This window comes from Hevea brasiliensis, chromosome 13, assembly GCF_030052815.1.
Source record: "Hevea brasiliensis isolate MT/VB/25A 57/8 chromosome 13, ASM3005281v1, whole genome shotgun sequence".
In the NCBI taxonomy this organism is placed as follows: Eukaryota; Viridiplantae; Streptophyta; class Magnoliopsida; order Malpighiales; family Euphorbiaceae; genus Hevea; species Hevea brasiliensis.
In genome coordinates, this window is record NC_079505.1 from 75,986,668 (window position 1) to 76,006,386 (window position 19,719).

Sequence of the window (19,719 nt, forward strand, 5' to 3'; positions counted from 1 at the left end):
CTAACATTTAAGTGTAGTTTCAAGCATTCTAACTGTCCAGACAGACACTGATCACTGGAACAGTAGAACGCACTACCGAATATAGGAGTGTTACAATCCACCCTTAAACAAGGGTCAACTTCATGATGTTTCTTCAAAGCTTGATTCAAATTAAATTTCACCTCCTCTTCTCCAACTTTTAATGTCAATCTACCATTCTTCACATCAATTATAGCCCCTGCTGTGGCTAAGAATTGCCTTTCTAAAATGATAGGTATGTGAATATCCTCTTCCATTTCAAGAACCACAAAATCCATAGGAATGAAAAATTTCCCAACTTTTTAGGGTACATTCTTCAAAATTCCTACTGGATATTTGATAGATCTATCAACTAGTTGCAAAGAAATGGTTATTGGCTTCAATTCTCCAATCTTCAACTTTTCACAAATGGAGAGTGAAATCAAACTTACACTAGCTCCAAGATCACACAATGCTTTATCAATGCTAGTGTCCCCAATATGACAAGGAATAGAGAAACTTCCTGGATCTTTCAACTTCAGTGGGAGCTTATTCTGTAAGAAAGCACTACACTCCTCTTTCAGTGCCACAGTTTCATAATCTTCTAGTCTCCTCTTGGTTGATAAAATTTCTTTCAGGAACTTAGCATATGAGGGCATTTGAAAAATTGCATCTGTAAATGGAATGTTGATGTATAATTTCTTCAAAACTTCCAAAAATTTACTGAACTGCTTATCTAGCTTTGCTTTTTGAAACCTCTGAGGATATGGCAATGGTGGCTTGTATGGTGGTGGAGGCACATAGTTTTCCTCTTCTTCTTTTTCAACTTCCTTCTTCTTGTTTACTTCCTCATTAACTTCATCATAATTTGAGGTAGATTCTTTCTTGTCTTCATTTTCTTTCTTCTTTTCCTCTTCTACCTCATCTTTCTTTCCTTCTTCCACAATTTTCCCACTCTTTAGGATCACTGCCTTGCAATGTTCTCTAGGATTCTCTGGTTGACTTGGAAGTTTTCCTTGTGCTTTGCTAAAAGAGCTTGCTTGTTGAGCTATTTGGTTTTCCAACATCCTATTATGAGTGGCAAGCTGATCTATCCTTGAAGTTAATTGTTGAATCATTTCTCCTTGTTTCTGTTGAGCAGCTAAGAAATTCTCCATCATAGACTTCAAAATTGAATCTTGGTCTGAAGACTAAACTGGTGGTTGTGGAATAGGAGCATTTTGATTCATTTGTGGTGAAAATCTAGGTGGTACTCTGTTTTGCTGAAAATTCTGCTGTTGTTGCTGAAAATTAGGAGGTTGTTGATAATTCTGCTGCTGCTGTCCTTATCGACCTCCCCAAGAAAAGTTAGGGTGGTTCCTTTATGCTGGATTATATGTAGCAAAAAAAGGATTACCAACTGGCTTTTGATTATAATTCCCAACAAAACCAACTTGCTCATTTCCAAACTCTTGCCCATAAGAAGGAAAATCATTGATACAATGCATATTTCCTGCACCAACATCTTTTGCATGACTAGATCCTCCAAATGAAGAATCAACCTTCATGCTTAACTTATCCATTTTTCTCGTTAAAGTATCAAATTTGGCATTGACCATACTCATGGCATCTAACTTATATACACCAGCTGATGGCTTCTTCATTTCATTTCTTTCACAACTCCATTGATAATTGTTGTAAGCAATTTTATCCAATACTAGATAAGCTTCATCTTATGACTTCTCCATAAGATCCCCTCCTGAAGATGCATCAATTATACTTCTAATTGCTGGAGAAACACCATTGTAGAAATGTTGAACTAGCATCCATTTAGGGATTCCGTAATGTGGACATCTTCTTTGAAGATCCTTATATCTCTCCCATGCTTCATAGAGACTCTCATCATCCCTTGGTCTGAAAGAAGTTAATTCATTTCTCAATTTTGCAGTCTTGCTAGGAGGAAAGTATTGAGCCAAGAAAGCTTGTGACAACTCATCCCAAGTAGTTATTGAATCTGGAGGTAATGAATGCAACCACTTCCTAGCACGATCCTTCAAAGAAAAAGGAAATAATCTCAGCCAGATGGCATCATCTGACACTCCATTTATCTTCAGCATGTCACTAATATCAAGAAAATGTGCAAAGTGCACATGTGGACTCTCAGTAGGACCTCCCCTAAACTGTGATTATTGAACCATTTGACAAAGTGAGGGCTTAAACTCAAAATTATTTGGTTCCACTATAGGCCTTGTAATACTTGGTCTAAAATCTTCAAAACTAGGGAAAGCATGATCCTTAATTGATCTGTTATTGTTGTTTGCCATAGCTTATATCACTTGTTGCTCTTGATGTTGCTCTTGTTGTCTTTGAATTCTGAGTTCAGCTTTTCTTCTTTTAAACTCTGCTCTTAAAGCTTTAGCTGTCTTTTCAGTCTCAGGATCAAAAATTAAATCAATTTTTGCACTTTTTATTCTTCTCATATAAAAGATAAGTACCTGAAAAAAAAAAAAGCAAGAAAATCTCAAAGTAAAATGATAAAGAAAAGAAATTAAAATCAAAAATAAAATGCCCAAATTAACCAAACAATCAATCGTCTAATATCAAACAAAAACAAATCCCCGGCAACGGAGCCAAAAACTTAATGCGTACTCCGCAAGTATACGAGTCGTTCAAGTAGTAAAGAAAAAATATCGTCCCACAGAGATTTGTTATTTGAGTATCAAACTATAAAAGTCACGATTATTTGGGCTATCAATAATGTGTGCCGAAAAGTAGAGTAAAAGATGCAGCAAATTAAATTGGAAAAATAAGAAAATTATAATAAAATAAGCAATTAAATTTCTAAGTATTATACTAATTTACTAAAATTTCAGCAAGTAACTAAAGATTTAATTAATTAATGGTAAAATTGATTCCAGAGTTGAGGTTCATGAAGAAAATTTCATTGGGAATTGAATAGGCAAAACCAAGATCAAGAGAAATACAAGTTTGAAGGAAGTTGATTCTGATTTCCTTTAATTTCTCTTTCAAGCAAACTAAAGAGTGTTTTAAAGAAAACTAAACCCTATTCTCATGCGATGTTTAATTACCCAAAACTCTTTAAGCACTTTAATCAACTTGAAATTCCTCTTAATTCACTAGTTTATTTCTAACACTAGGTGATTAAGTTCATTATCTTAATTGTCTATCATAGATTTTCACCTCATGGTCCTTCAATCTAAGATTAAGAATAAAACTCAAAGGGTACCAACAATGGGTATGTAAATAAGCACACAAGATAAGAATCAAAACTTATATATACTAAAATCTAGTTAAAATCAGTCCAAATACACAAATAAAACTTAAATCATTACACCAAACTCGGAAATCTCAAGTATCTACTCACTCATGCTTGTATTTATAAGTAGAAAATATGAAATAGAGCAAGAAAACATGAAAATAAAACTAAAAATAAAAGAACCCAGAAGAAGAGGATCTAAATCTTTGAAAATGGAAGCTGAAAATGTCACTCTGCAAGCGTTCTTCCTCTAAAAATGGCGTGGTTCCTTCTTTCCTTTCTCTTTTGATTTTTCTCTCACTTTCTCCTTATGGTAAAAATGAGAATATGATGCTTATATATCCCCTCAAACTTTGCCCTAAAAATTGTTTCTAAAAGGATAAAGACAAAAGGTGAAAAATGTGTAAAAAGAGAATTTTTTCATGTCAGCAAATCTGCCAGCGCCATCCCATATGCCTCATGTTGATTTAAGTTATTTTCAACATGCCTCATATTGATTTGAAGGGGGAGGCTTTAGGTTCTGCACGACCAGCTACACGGGGCATGTGGAAGTCCCTGAAACTTTCAGCAAGTTTTGTTCCAAAATCTCTATCTGCACGACCCAGTGTTGAATCTACATGCCTTGTGTGGATTCCTGCTGGTTGACTCTTATCTTCATACGACCTTCAACACGAGGCATGTTGAAGCCCTCGAAAATCTCGACTGGTCTTCTTTCTTAGGCAAATTTTCTTCATTTTTCACATTACTTTAAGCTTCCAAAACACTTTGAATTTTTTCTATATGGACCTTTTTACTTTTAAATCTTATTAAAACCTATCAAAAACATTAAAATTTCAAAAATTAAATATAATGAAACTAAAATAAACAAATTAATTAAAATAAGCACTAAAAGCATAAAATTTCTAAACTAAAAAGTTCAAAATAGATGCAAAACTATCCTAAAATACCTATATAAAATGGGTTTATCATGGATTAATGTTGCCCTTTAATTGGACTAATGTTGCTTTTTTCTTTTTTAATGTCTAAATGCAAAAATTTTCATAATTTTATCATGACCTATTTCATAATTCAAATTTATAATTATATAAAAATTTCAGCTCATCAAACATTTAATATTTTTGTTTTGATTTTATTTTTGTTTTTATATTAATTTTTCTCATATATTTATTGAAAACAGTGGGGACCTTCAAAATTGGAGTTAGTAAGTAATGATATGGTGATCGCTGTTTCACTAGCATAATCGATGATGACTGGAAATGTCTACAAATTTCTGATAGATCTAATATAATGGACATATTGAAGCCTAAACTATGAATAGTTTCTATTATAAAAAAGTAATTAAAAAAATATCAAATAATTATATAAATTATTGTTCTTCAATTTCAATTACCTATATTGGTACTTTATTTTGGACTACAATAAGAAATGTCATCTACTTGTAGTTGTGTTGGTATCACATTTTATCAGGTTAAACTTGCACCAATAAATATGCAATCCTCCACTTAGTTATGATGATTTAATTTTAATGTACCGTATCATATGTATTATCCTATTATAGCAGTTAGTTTTTAAAAACTATCTTGATTAATATTTTTTTATATAAATTTGAAATTATAATTAATTCAAATGAAAAAAAAAAATAAAGTTATAATAGAAATATACATGTTTGTTACCCCCCAAAAAGCTCATTCATCAAACGTTAATGGCTACTGTAAATGCCAGTCAATAGAATTGGGTGCACTAGTCAACTTTGAAAATCATTTCCCTGTTCTTTTCTTTTCTTCCTTGGGAGCCAAAGTCTCCTTGCCTCTGTCAAAGTTGTCGGCCTCCTCTGCCCTAGCTGGCAGAGGCCTTCTCTTCATTCTACCTAGTAGTCCCCACCATTGGGTAGATGTAATTTTTTGAGTTGTTTGGTTGCAAATCTAAAATTTAGAAGAGAGGATTTGTTTGCTTGATCTGCTTGTATATTCTCTGTTTCTCCTTGTGTGGATGATTTTGGCCTCTAAGTTTGGTACTTTCATAGTGTCCTCGGGGGAAAAGGGATCCTAGGAGTATAAGTGCTAGCCACCTTCTTTGGACCATGACTACCCCTCCAGCTACATGAGATTGAGAGGTCATAGGGTTCTCTCTCTTCCTCTTGTTTGCTTTCTCCTATGAGGATTTGTGCTCTTATGCTTGATGATTGCTTTTTTTTCGTCATTCCATTTGTCCTGCTTTGGTTGGGTTTTTTGTGGTTACAAATCCAATTGTGCATATGATGTGAGGAGTGGTTGCGGTAGTGGATTGCAAGGTGCAAACTAAAGAGCTGACTCAAAAGGCGCGAATAGGACGCAGTTGTCTCACCAGTGAAAAGGCGGACTTGGTGATGGTGGCAACGATGAAGGGTTGCTGCTTCATGGAATGCTGGGTCATGGCTCAAATTCAATTCAAATACGCGATATGTAGGGTTTGTCTCATGAGCTCTAGTCCTCTTGTTGGGCGTTGAGTTTGTGTCAGAAGTTAATTATACTTGGGCTTTTTATTTTCAAATCCTGAAGTTAGGATATGATTAGAGTTTGGGCCTAAACTTTTCTATTACCTTAGGATCCTGAGACATATTTTTGGGTAAATTTTAATAATCGTCCTTAAACTTATATAGTTGTAACATTATAGTCTTTCAATTTAAAAATATAACATAAAACTCCCTCGACTTTCAAATTTTACACAGTAAAATTCATCTAATCTCCAATCACTAATTTTTCAGTTAGACGTTAGCCTGGATAGTTCTAGTGTAATGCTTAATTATCATTTCTCTTTCCTCTCTCAAGCCATGTGTAAATTGAATCCTTCTACGAGAAGAGAAAATAATTTTTCATATGCAGAGAGAATAATTTTACATTTTGCATAAGAAAGGAAAGAAAAATACTAACTAAGTGTCATCCTAAATCTGTTCACGTCAGCATCTAACTAGAAAATCAGTAATTGAAAGTTAAATGAATTTTATTATACAAAATTTGAAAGTTTAGAAGGTTTTATGTTACATTTTAAAGTTAAAAGACTATAATGTTATAACCATATAAGTTCAAGGACAGTTGTTAGAATTTATCCGATATTTTCTATGTAATGGCTTGAGCTTTTTATTAAAATGAAAATAATCTTTAGATTAAAAAAAAAAAGTTAATATGTCAAGTATTGGTTATAGCTAGCAATGGCAAAAGTTTCTGAACCCAAACCCGAACTCGACACGCCCCGCATTGAACCCCATTAAATTTCTCCAACCCTGATTTGTGCGGGGTAGGGATGGGAAGACCTTCTTCCCGCCCTGGAACCCCGTAACTCGCTCTCCATAATAATATATTATATTTTTATTAAAAAATAATTTATTTTTATATATTTATATATTTTAATATTATAATTTTAATAAAATATAACATGTAAAACTTGCATTTCAAATTATGTTTTATTTTTTAATAAATAAATTTACATTATATACTAGTAAATTAAAATAAATAAAAATAAGAAAAAATTCCCACATGGAAACCCGCCCTACCTCACACCGTAGAGGGGAATGCCCCACTCTGAACCCGAACTCTTGTAAAGCGAAAACAAAAAGAGCGATCCCTACCCCCGACCCAACTCTTTGCCATTCCTAGTTATAGCTACAAAACTTCCCCCTTTGGATATAATATTGGGCATAAATTTTATATGTGTTACATAAGTCCACCTCAAAAATAGGATAAATTTTGACAACTGTCCCTATACTTATCTAGTTGTAACATTACAATCCATTAACTTAAAAATGTAACATAAACCCTATCAACTTTTAAATTTTGCACAGTAAAATATCTCTAACATCCATTCACTGGTTTTTCAGTTAGGCGCTGACCTGAGCAGTTTTAGCATAGAGCTTCGTCAGTGTTTCTCTTTTCTCTCTCAAGTCATGTGTAAATTGAATCCTTTTTCTCTCTGTAGATAAAATAATTTTTCATGTGTAGAGAGAATAATTTTACACTTTGCATAAGAGAGGAGAGAGAAATGTTGACTAAGCGCCAAGCGATAGCTGTTCGCGTCAGTTTCTAACTGAAAAATCAATAATTAAAAATCAAAGGGAATTTACTGTGTAAAATTTGAAAGTTTAGGGGGTTTTATGTTATATTTTAAAGTTGAAAGACTATAGTGTTATAACTGTAGACCTATTTAGTTTAACTGTTGAATACAGCTGATAGCTGTTACTGTTAGCTAATAACTGGTAGCTAATAATAACTGATTTATGTTAAGTATTTGGTAAAACTATATTTAGCTGTTACTATTGATATGTGAAATGATTAATAAGGGTATATATTATATAATTTATTTTATTATTAAAATAAATATAAAATTATAAATTTATTATATTATATTATTTATTTTATTATTAAATTAAATATACAATTATTAAATTAATATATTATATAATTTATTATATTATTAAAATAAATATAAAATTATTCATCTATTATATTATGTTATTTATTTTATTATTGAAAATAGAAAATAATTAAAATTTTTCAAAAAATTAATTAAATAACTTTAAAAATATAGATAAAAAAATAAAGTAATTATTATTGTTGATAAAGAAAAAACTTATAATTAATTTTAAGTTTTTAGATATAAATAAATATTTTATATTTTATGTTATCAATAAAAGCTACCCATCAGCTATCACCTTTATTTTTTAAAACTTAACAAATACTCTAGTTCACCTGTTTTGGTGTCTATCAGCTATCAGCTGCACCCAACAAGTGAACCAAACACCCCCTATATAAGTTCAGAGATAGTTATTGAAATTTATCCCTCAAAACTATTGTATTTTAACATATATTTTTTAACAAATATAAATTATTATTAGGCTAGTAATTTAATGATTATTTAAAAAAAATGATTGAGTTTTTATCTTTCAGATCTAAGAATTCAAAACCTTTGTTAAATTTTTTATTGTAAAAATTTCTAAGACATAAAATTTGGAATTTATTTGTTAATACATATATTTTTTTAGAAGTATTTGTTAATACATATTATAGTTGTACAAATAGAACCATGCATAGACGTTCATCACAATTCACAAATTCAATTTGAAACTTCCAACACATTCATCACTAGGACTTGTAGGCTCAAATGGTACCCTAATCTACATCTCCTAGAGAAGATTGTGAAGGCCCTTGCCCGCCTTCTTCTATTTTCTTCGCAGTCTCACCTCCTAATCCAGACTGTGAAGACACTGGTGCACCTTCTTCCAACTTCTTCCAGCCATCCCCAGCCTTGTTCTCTCCTAACCCCTGAGCCGTGTCATAAGATGCATGCAATCCTAATAGGAAATAATACACCAACAAAACACCACTCCAGATACCAAATCTTACAAACGACGGCCCGTCTATCGACCCTAGAAGGAAAATGTTGATAAGAATCGAAGCAGATGGCAACCATGGCACCAGTGGAACACCCCACATTTTCGGAGCCCTTGCCTGTGGAACAAAAACATCAAGTGCTAATGTACCCAAGAACCATATTGGTATGGTAATCACATATCCAATCCAGCCATCTACTCCTGCACCCCAAATAGCAGCAGTAGCAGTAGAGGAACCAAGAATCACCGAAATGCAAACGATGAGCTTGGTATGATTTGCAGATGTCGTGACCCCAGTAACATAGTAGCGGCGAACAAGAAGAGCCACCGCCACAAGCATGAAGATGAACAATGTAGAGATGGAGAGAAGATTGGCGAGAATATCCATCTTTGTAAAGAAAGCGACGATAGCTGTAGCAGTGATCATAACAATGGTGGCATTTACTGGAGTTCCTGTTTTTCCATTAACATGAGCAAACCATGGAGGCATCATGTGAGTACGAGCAATGTGCGTGAGATATCGGGCTTGGCCTACAGCTCCCACGAGAAGAGCAGTGGTCATACCTTCCAATGCACCTAGAGCCACGATGTATTTAGCCCAATTCAAACCCACATACTCAAATGCTACTGAAAATGCAGCGTCTCGATCAAGTTGCTTGTATGGAACCATTAGGCACAAGGTAGCAGCAAGCAAACAATACGCTAAAGCAATTATTATCATTGAACCCACAAGACCAATTGGGATATCTCGAGCAGGGTTTTTAGTTTCTTCAGCCATTGTTGAAATAGCATCAAATCCAACATATGCAAAGAAAATTACTGCTGAAGCTACGAAAATACCACGGGGGCCATAGGGAACAAAGGAGCTGTAATTTTTGGTGTCTGCTTTGACGAGGCCAGCGACGATGATGAAGACGATTGTACCGACATGGATGATGGAGGTGAGGTAATTGAAACGGGAAGAGCCCTTGGTGCTAAGAACGGCAAAGATACAAATGACGAAGGAAACTACAACAGCGATGGGGTCTAGATGGCTATAGTCCTCGGCGAGGCTATGGACTATGATTCGGAAGTCATCGGGTTCGTGGTTGCAGAGAGTGGCGAAATAAGATGTCCATGACCGAGCCACCGCAGCACCACCAATCACATACTCAAGGAGGATGTTGCCAGCAGCTATGAAGGCTACAAAGTCACCTAACTCTACCCGAAGGTAAGCAAATGATCCACCTGAAAGGAGGGAAAAGAAATCTTGTTAAAAAATTTGTTTTAGAAGTATTGTAGTCTCATCTATAGTACGTTATTAACAATTTTCTTGATAAATTAATAAAAAAACAGAAGAAACTAAGACTTTAATTATGTGTATTTATATAAAGGATATAATTTATAACTTCAAATACAAAACAAATATCTATATGTTAATAAAACATTCATAATATTATCATTTTAATTGAAAACAGATAAAACGATAATTTCATTAAAATAGTAAAATTGATTTTGAAGAAATGCCTTGTTCTTGCTTATCATGTCTTTTTCCATCTCATAAAATAGCTTAAAACTCAATTACACCCTTATATTACCCTTATATTTATTGAAAAATATTTAATTTAATTTATTTTTAATTTTTTGTCTAATTTAATCTAGAAATTTAAATTTAAACTTAATTTATCCAAAAAATTCAATAAAATCAAGAAATTAAGATTCTTGATTTTTGGGATTAATTCAAGAGATTTATTATAAAATTAAGAAATTAAACTCCTTAGTTTTTTATTTACATCAAGAAATTTAGTCCATAAATTTAATTTTTAGGTTAAATTGAGTATAAATTAAAATTTTTAAACTAATTTAAATAAAAAATTAAAAATAGCTAAATTAAACTTATCCAATAAGTACAAATACTAAATTAAACATTTTGCCACGGTAAAACCATCAAACATGTGATATCAGTTAATCTTTTAACTCATATTTTTTATCCGAAAATTTCTTATACACATTCGACATACATATATTTAATTAATAAAAATTTAATAAATTATAATTTTAAATAAATTTTATCATGATTTTTTTATAGAATTCATCATAATTTTATTTTTTATAATGTGACATTTTTAAATTAATTGATATGTACACTCTGAGCGTTACTCTTTTTATCCCTACATTCAAATTAAACATTAGGTATATACACTATGCATCATATCCATGATATGTAGATGTATTTCCATGTTTTTCTCTTTTCAAACTCCTTTAAGACACCCTTGAAACCTTTGTCTTCTTGTGAAAGAAAATTCTATCTTTGAAATATTTATTTTTAACAACAAAATTAAAAAAAAAATTGAAAATTAGTTAACAGATGTTTAAAAAATAAACTATTTATTCCAGTGAAATTATATATATATATATATATATATATATATATATATATATATATATTAAAAGGTGCAGTTTCTTTTAAAAGAACGGCCATTAAAGAATTTTCAACGAATACGCAAATAGCAAAACATGAAAAAATTTCAAGTGGATTTTATAGGTATTTTGTTTAAAAAGAGTACGATTACTTTGTTTTGTTTTGTTTTGTTTTTTCCAAAGATTTCTAATTTTTACATTTACATAAAGTGATTTATTTTTTGTAATATAATTGTTTAAAAAAATTATTAAATTAAAAAAGTGACACTTTTACAAAAATATATATATAATTAGAATATTATTTATAAAATAATATGAAAATATTATTTTACATAAACTACAATAAGTAAAATTATTGATATTTGATAATAAATTATAGATAACACATTCCACTATATTATTGTCAATGGGTCAATGCTAAGTTGCCTGTCCATGTTGGTGCCATACAGACAAGGAAATATGATTGTTTTTATGCTGCGGCACGCGACATTCAATTTTGAGAGTTTTTATAAAAATTAATGAATTTTAATTTAATTTTATAAAAATTATTGTAATTAAAAATTAAAATTTTCAGGACCTAAAAAAAATTAAAATTTTTAAATTAATTTATTAATCTATTAATTATTTCATAAATAAAATTATTTAATTAGTAATTATTGATTAAAAGAAAGAAAAATTTAATTATCAAAAAATAATTAGATGCATATTTTTTTAAGAAATTAATAAAATAAAATTATTTTATTTATAAAATAATATATTAATTTGAAAATATTTAATTTTCTAAGACTAGTTTATAGATTGGTAAAAAGTTTTTTCTTTGAACATCCTTATGAATAGAGAGGAGTCCCTTCTAACTCTTAGAGTTTTGCAAGGAGAATTTTGCTTCTTTTTCTTCTTCTTGCGGCTGCGATAATTATCATCATCATCATTCTAGTGTTCTAGATGAGAATCACACCCTTCATCACATATTCCTGATCTTGAAGCATCCTAAATGAAATGTCCATACTTTTTGCCTGTATAGACTAGCCGCCCATCTGCTTGAAAGGAGTGTACAAAAATATTTTCTCAGTCTTTTGAACTGGAAAAATCATCATGGTTTGAAAGATTGTAGGAGTTTGTGAAGTGCTATTTGGTTCCTTGAAAACTGTCTTGACTGCCATCTCTTTGCCGATGAAATGTGGGCTTTGTTACTTGGATAGGTCAAAATTGTCATACAACTTTTCAGCTTGGTAAACCACTCGTGGAATGATCTTTACCAAATCTTCTTTAAACAGCTTGTTGAGGAATCGACAATAGTGGGTGTAGTCTTTGTCTCGCAAAATGAATAGAGCATCGTGAGAATACCCATGGTCGAGATAAATCTATGGCATGATCTTGAAGCCTATAGATTATCCGTAGTGCAAGGTAGTCGCCATTGAGGAGATAGTCCATTCTCGCTCTAATAAGCTGAACTTGAACTTTCAGTACTATGGGAAGATTAGAGTCTTGAAGAGACATGTTATAGTTAGGGAAGAAAGTAAGAATCACACTTCCAGCGTGGAGAGTGGTTGTACATGTGCCAACCATAGCACGTTCATAATTGAGAAACTTGGTACCTAATAAAGACAATCTGGTTGTTACTGGGAGGTCTTGTCTGCCATGTGGGGTGAAAACAAAGCGAACAGCTCCATAATGTAGATGAGAATATCCCTGTCTTCTTCATAAGGGGATAATGGTTGGAGGAATTTCAAGAGTCACATACTATTCTGCAATTATGGATTTAAGAGCACACTAATCCAGACGTGAAGTCTGAACATATTTCTTAGTAACAAATCTTCTAGAGGATATGAGAGTTCTAATACTTCTAATAAAAGATCTAGAGTGTGTGTAGATATTATATGGACTTATCAGAGGAAGAAGAGATTCTTCAACCTGTGCAACATTAGGTATGTGTGAAATTTCAACCAGGTTATCTATTTCAGATACAGGAAGGTGATAGGGAAAGAGTAGAGGTGAGATTGACTGGGTCAAAGGAAAAGGATGAAGCTGGTTCAATAATAATGTTTGAAGATAGTATTGGTATTATGAAACTCATAGTTAATTGATCCCCCTACTCATCTCAAATTAAACCTTGTTCATATCCTCCTTTTAAAACTCACAGGCTCTGATACCATGACTGGCCAAGAGCCCCCAAACATGAGTTAAGCATAATAATACTCATTCGGTATCGAGATCCATGGCTAAACAAATCTCAAGGCTTTGTCCTTTTGTATTATTATACAGAACTAGATTTGGAGGACTGTAGCAATGAATCAATGAACTAACATTTTCTAAAATACAGGATCTACAAAGAGTGGCAAGTGTAGAGCATACTCATGCCTTAGTAAAGAATTATATGAATAAGATAGAATTTTTTACTTTCAGGAGAAGGAGAGAAATTCGTAAAGCCATAAAACAAAGAAGTCGGAATGTTATTTCTTAGTAAGTCTTGCTACCAATGAAACTAAAGTTCCCTTTATATAGGAGGAGAGTTGAAACTATTACAACTACTTTTCATATAAACATATGTCTACCTAATAGTTAGGTAAGAACATCTAACAAGATAAGAACTAGTTAGATAGATAAATGACTCATACCTAAGTCATACATGAAGACAAATAACTTATCGGACTGAAATTAATTATACAGATATATATCTTTCCAGCGTTAGGGGGATAGTTTACAGCCAATTCATATTTTGAAGCTTGTGCTAATATAGTCTACAAGCTTAATTTTGGATTTTCTAGGAGTACTTTGGTTCTATCTTTGAAGGGGTTCTTTTTAGAAAGAATTATGACTATGACTTAAATTATTATTGTAATAGTATGAGTAATCAGAATCGATGTCATTGCTATATAAATCCTTCTTCAAAGAGCTTCCAGGCTCATCAAAGGGCTTGGTTCCAGTGTCCATATCTTTTGGATCTTGTGAATCTTGGCATATCTTTGAATTGTAGTGTGGAACTTCTTTAGGCTTTGCATTTAGACCTATAGAGGTTGATTCCAAAATCTAAGCCTTTAGACTGAAGTGGTTGAGATCTCATGTAAATAGGCTATAATTTTCTTTCTAAGAATAGTAGAGGTATCTCTTGTGGTGAAAGACTTGAAATAAGTCTGATATTCATATACTGAATTTTGAGTCCAGAGTATCCCTTTAGGATTTTTAAAGAAAGGAAGATCCAGGATGAATAATGAGTAGAATTCCTTACCATTGTCTGATGATCTAAGCCATAGATTATAGTGATTGATGATCTTTTTTAAGTCATTGCACCATTAAGGGATTGGCTTGAACCATTCAAGAAAATTCCATATTACTTTTTTCTGATTGTTCTTGTCATTTAGGAAATAGTACATGGGAATGGTGGAAACTTCAAAACCAATAGCATAGAAAATCATTATGCACCATAAGAACAATTTTTCTTTAAGTAGCAGATCATCAGAGGGATTAAAACTAAAAACTGTGAGGAATAAAGCATCTGGACGAAACTGAGTATGGTTGTCTTTATGTTGTTTGAGGACATTGGATAAATTTTAAAAATAAAACAAATGGTTTTTTGCAAATTCAACAATTTGGGATAGGGTTATTTTTAGTGTGCATCCAGGTGGAAATGTTTCTATTACTAGAATGAGGAATTGTGGTATTTGAACTTTAGAGGAGCTGAAGGAGTCTTGCCATAAAGATGAGAGAGTAGGGATGTTTGGAGAAATGAGATTAAGATGCCCTTTTATATGTTGGACGGTATAATCATATTTATCAAACTAGTTTTTGAGCCTCAGCAGTTATGGTTCCGGAAGAGTCTTATTTTTAAAATGAAATACCTTTGAAAAATATGAATTGTTCATCACTATCAGAAAATGATGGCCAATAAGATGAAATTCAAACTTCTTGATTCCATTCTTAATGGCTAGGATCTCCTTATAAATAGTGTGATATTATTTTTTCAGACTCTTTGAATTATCCACTTGCATGACTATAAATTTATCGCTTTTCATCAAGTTTTTCAAGTAAAATAGCACCTCAATACATTTCCCTATGCTTGGAATTTTTAGAGGAGGTGGATTTTGGGCTATTTTCTTTAAAACTTTTAGTGTTGTGGTCTGTTCATTGCCCCATGTGGAGGCCTGCTTTTTTAGCATTTTAGAAAGCTAGCTGGTGCATTTGGACACATGAGAGAAAAAGTCTCCAAGATAATTGATAATTCCAAGAAATTGCTAAATCTGTTTGACAATGAGATTTGTATCTGAGAATTTAAGCAATTCTTGGGCAATGTGAGGTCCAAGCTGGTAATTGTCATTTTCAAATTTCATTTCCAAAAATTCAATATTAGTTTGGGTCAAATAGCTCTCTCTTTTTTTCAGATAGCATAATCCCATATTGTTGGACCAAAGAGTGAAATTAGGCCAAGGGTTATTTATGGACTGAATTATCTTTTGAAAATAGCAAGATATCATCATTGTAAATGAGAGTACTATGAAGAATAGGCTCAAAGATTTGAACTATGGTCTTTTGGAATAATGAGGGAGCAACTTTAGGTCTAAAAGGCATTACGGTCCATTGATACTGAGTATTAGAAATGCAAAATGTTGTCTTATATCTTTTTACTAGATCAATTCCCAGCTACCAAAATCTCGCTTGAAGATCAAACTTTGAGAAGATATATGCTTCTTGTAAGTGAGTGAACAGAGAACTGATCCTGGGAAGTGGAAATTTGTCATCCATTAAGAAATTATTTAAGGGCTTATAATCAATGACCAGCTTCAGTTTTTCTCGAATTCTTTTCGATCTTTTTAACATAAAAAGCTTGACAGGCCCATCCTAATCTGATGGGTTCAATAAGACCTTATTGAAGTAGTTATTGACATTCTTGTTGGGCTAACAGAAGGTCTGTTGGAGTCATTCCTGGATGAGTTACCTTTATAGGGTTGACATCCTCATTAAGCTTGAAAGGAAGCTTAATAAAGAAATCTTTGTTTTTCCATAGAGGTGCTGGGTGAGAGAAGTCAACATGGGATTCTATACAAAATGACATGAGCAAATCTTTGTATTTGATAAATTCTTCTAGAACTTCAGACAATGAGAACAACTTTGGAACAGAGGTGATTTTAAATCGGTAGGAAGGATTTTAAGATGTCGAGCTTGTTGGTAGACATCAAATCCTATCAATAAATCCTTATCAGGCAAAGTTATCCCAATCACTTTTGTCCATATGATACAGTCAGGGAAAAACTATATTCCAATGAGCCTTTTGGTGATGAGGTTGGAAAGTAAAACTTTCACATCCGCGCTTTGAAATTTTCTGATTGGGGTATCCAGGCTTCATCAAGTAATACTGCAGGATTCATCATACTTCAATGGGCAGCAGTATCAAGAAAACCAATGATATAAATTGGTCTCTCATATTTAGAAGATAGTACATGAATATGTACCAATCGAATTGAGGTCAGGGGCCATACTGGGTGGCATGATTAAAGAGTATAGTTACCCAAGTATTTGAAATCATCTTCTGATGAAGATTTTTCTTCGTTTGAAAAGATTTCTTCTAGGCAAAGACAGTTTTTTCATCAACTTCTTCTTGTTTTGAAAACAAGGATTCACCGATATTTGGTAAATTTGTTAGATCAATTTTGCTACTTGCCTAGGTTTTTGAGGCATTCTTTAGAGAAATGTACTTTTTTTACATAGTTAAAACATCTGTTTATTTTGAACTTTTTTCCCCTAGTTGATTTTTTCTTAAAAAATTAGACAGATTTCTCAAGATTTCCCTTTCTTTCTGTACTTGCCGTTATTGATTCTGTAATACCTCATATGCTTCTTCATTTTGGATTTGCAAGTGCAATTTTTTTCTTTGCATTTGATTGAAAGATAAGACTTTCCGCATATTTTTCACAAAGATTTGTTATTATTTAGCATATCACTCAGAAACATCACGATCACATATCTTTTCAAGAGTGGCTAATGCCATTTGATAAATTTCTCCAAGAGTTATTTATGTCATGTCTTTACGATTTACCAAGATTGATCATTGTAATTCAGGCTCTAATCGTTCTGGCAAAAAAGTAATATAAGTATGTTTCAGGTTGACATCATTGTACTCATTTAATAAATAGTATCTCTAAGACATCATTTGATAATGAAATTCAATATCTTTCTTCTTTATAGAATCGCATTTCATCTCAATGTATTCTTGTTGCACCTGTCCATCATAGAGTGTATAGTCTACAATGAATTCCTCATAGAGAGCATTCATGACTCCTATGATTGATGCTTGATAGAGTAGGAGATGCTTGTAATCTCTAAGACTCTGAAACTATTCTCTTAATGATCCAATGAATCTACAGGAGAATTCTTTCAAGACACTTGATAATTCTACATTCGATTTAGACATTTGGAGATCAAACCAAGCATGGAATTTCGCCATTCTATCTCTCCATTTAGCTTGAGAAATATCATTAAGTATGAACCAAGGACTAGAAGTTAGCCTAGGAGGACCTTATCTGAATTTTTTTCATCATGAGTATCAGTTAGTTGCTTTACATGAGGTTCTGTGATCTCATCATTAAAGCCTGTTAAAATTGCCATTAGCAAGTTTGTGATATCTGCCAGATCCTTTTCAGAATCATTTTCTGATGAAGAGTCTATCTCATTAATTACGAGACCAGCTGAAATTATCATTTGTTAAAACGGAGGGACACTAGGTACTTGCTGTTTGCTTTTTTTTTTGTTTAATTTTATCTTCCTCCATAGACTCGAAGGATGATATACTTTTGGAAGGTTGAGCAGTAGATGAAGAAGGCTGAGCTTTTGGTTTAGGCTTTTCTTGGAAAAGATTATGAAATGATGTTTGAGGAAAAGGGTTTGTCTGGTAAAATGGCTTATAGGTAGAATGTGGATAAAATAAAAAAAAAATTATAATCAGAGGAGGGAAGAAACAGGGTTGTGATTTTGGTCAAATGGTGTTTGTTTCTTTTTTGCTAAATCGGCTTTAATTTGAGCAATTTAAGATTTTAACTTTTTGATTTTTGACTCATTTTAATCAAATTCATAACCAAACTTTTCTGCTGAAGTAAGGCTCCGAGGTTTTTATCAAGTTTATTAATCCTAGACTGAAGATTGACATAAAGCTTATTGACTTGGGCTAACAAATTTTCAACCTTTGTTTCAGCCAATTGAGCTTAACCGACTATCAGGTTCATTTGTTAGTCAATTTTTTCTAGGAAAACATTTTGTGCCTTGGCATTTAAAATTTGCCAGTTTAGGACTTCTTCAGCATAAGTAAATAGCATGGGCTATTCATCTCGGCTAGCAGATGTCCGAATAAATGGCCTAAATGTAAGCTATTGTGTTAGGTCAACTGTGTCCGAGTCGCAAAAGTCAGATTCATACACATCTTCTTGTGAGAAACATCATATAAGATTGTACAAGAGAAAGTATTGGAAGTGTTGAAGATGGAACCTTTTTCTCTTTCTACCTCTCTTTTCTCAAGATTTCTAAGGCTAGTTCATAGATTGGTAAAGGGAGCCCCAAAACCTGAGTTAAGCATAATAATATTATGCGTGCAGAGATACAACAAGTCACCATAGCCAAACAAATATCAAGACTTTGCCCTTTTATATTGTTATATAGAACTAAATTTGGAAGACAAAGAGTAATGGATCAATAAACTAGCATTTTCTCGATATACAAGATTTACTAGGATCCACTAAGAGTAGAAAGTAAAGAGCATAATCATGCCTTAGTAGAGGATTATATGAATAAGATAAAATTCTCAACACCAATACCATCTTCATCGTGGCCACCATGTTTGGCCATGATGGCTTCATCAGATCTCGACATCGCATGAGTATTATTATGCTTAACTCACTTTGGGGCTCCCACTGTCATGGTATCGAGGCTATGAGTTTTAAGAGGAGAATATGAATAAGGTTTAATTTGATATGAGTATATGGATCAGTTTACTATGATTTGCACAACACCAATACAATCTTAAAATATTATTATTGAACCAAGTTCATCCTCTTCATCCTCTTCCTCTGACCCAGTCAATCTCACCTCTACTCTTTCCCTATCACCTTCCGTAGATGAATCTTAGCCTCTAAAATAGATAACTGGTTCAAATTTCACACATACCGATGGTGCAGCTTGAAGAATCTCTTCTTCCTCTGATAAGTGCATATAATATCTACAGACGCTCTGAATCTTTTATGGGAAGCATTAGAATTCTCATATCCTCCAGAAGATTTGTTACTAAGGAATATGCTCAAATTTCACGTCTGGATCAGTGTGCTCTTAAATTCACCACAAATACAGTAATAAGATGTGACTTTTAAAATTCCTCTAACCCTTATCCTCATGGAGAAAACAAGGATATTCTCATCTCCATTATGGAGTCATAGCCTTGTTCTCACTCTACATGGTAGATAAGGCCTCCCCGTAATAGCTAGATTGTCTTTATTAGATATTAGGTTTCTCAATTATGAACATGTTGTGATTGGCACATGTATAACCACTCTTCATGCTGAAAGTGTGGTTCTTAGACCCTAATCTTCTTACAGCACTAAAAGTTCAAGTTCAGCTTATTGGGGCAGAACAGACTGTCTCCTCTATGACAGCTACCTTACACCACCAAATAATCTATAGGCTTCAAGATCATGCCATAAATTTATCTCAGCTACCAGAATCCTCTGAT

At 32.6% G+C, this 19,719-nt stretch overlaps 2 protein-coding genes and 1 non-coding gene across 3 annotated transcripts; 1 reads left to right on the forward strand and 2 right to left on the reverse strand.

Annotated features, from left to right (window-relative positions):
- Positions 1–320: 320 nt before the first annotated feature.
- LOC131172199 (uncharacterized) lies at positions 321–1,154 on the reverse strand. Its single transcript, XM_058133143.1, has 2 exons — positions 918–1,154; positions 321–845 (listed from the first exon to the last, which is right to left on the reverse strand). Exons 1-2 carry the CDS (start codon positions 1,152–1,154, stop codon positions 321–323), a joined length of 762 nt encoding a protein of 253 aa, XP_057989126.1.
- Positions 1,155–1,812: 658 nt separating this feature from the next.
- Positions 1,813–1,919, forward strand: LOC131172452 (small nucleolar RNA R71). Its single transcript, XR_009142929.1, has one exon. It is a non-coding gene; the product is annotated as a small nucleolar RNA R71 (small nucleolar RNA).
- A 6,296-nt stretch (positions 1,920–8,215) lies between these two features.
- Positions 8,216–18,866, reverse strand: LOC131172200 (cationic amino acid transporter 1-like). The gene is made up of 2 exons (XM_058133144.1): positions 18,812–18,866; positions 8,216–9,863 (listed from the first exon to the last, which is right to left on the reverse strand). The coding sequence occupies exons 1-2, from the start codon at positions 18,864–18,866 to the stop codon at positions 8,395–8,397; spliced, it is 1,524 nt and encodes a 507-aa protein (XP_057989127.1). The 3' UTR covers positions 8,216–8,394.
- Positions 18,867–19,719: the final 853 nt, after the last annotated feature.

What these genes read in the sequence shown, in the direction of transcription:
- LOC131172199 (XM_058133143.1), bottom strand. Translation starts at nt 1,154, where the DNA reads ATGGAGAATTTCTTAGCTGCTCAACAGAAACAAGGAGAAATGATTCAA. An exon ending in AAGAAGGAAAGAAAGATGAG is followed by an intron (nt 846 to 917) that starts GTAGAAGAGGAA and finishes GAAGTTAATGAG; the next exon opens with GAAGTAAACAAGAAGAAGGA.
- LOC131172200 (XM_058133144.1), bottom strand. Translation starts at nt 18,866, where the DNA reads ATGTCGAGATCTGATGAAGCCATCATGGCCAAACATGGTGGCCACGAT. An exon ending in TGGTGGCCACGATGAAGATG is followed by an intron (nt 9,864 to 18,811) that starts GTATTGGTGTTG and finishes TTTTTTAACAAG; the next exon opens with ATTTCTTTTCCCTCCTTTCA.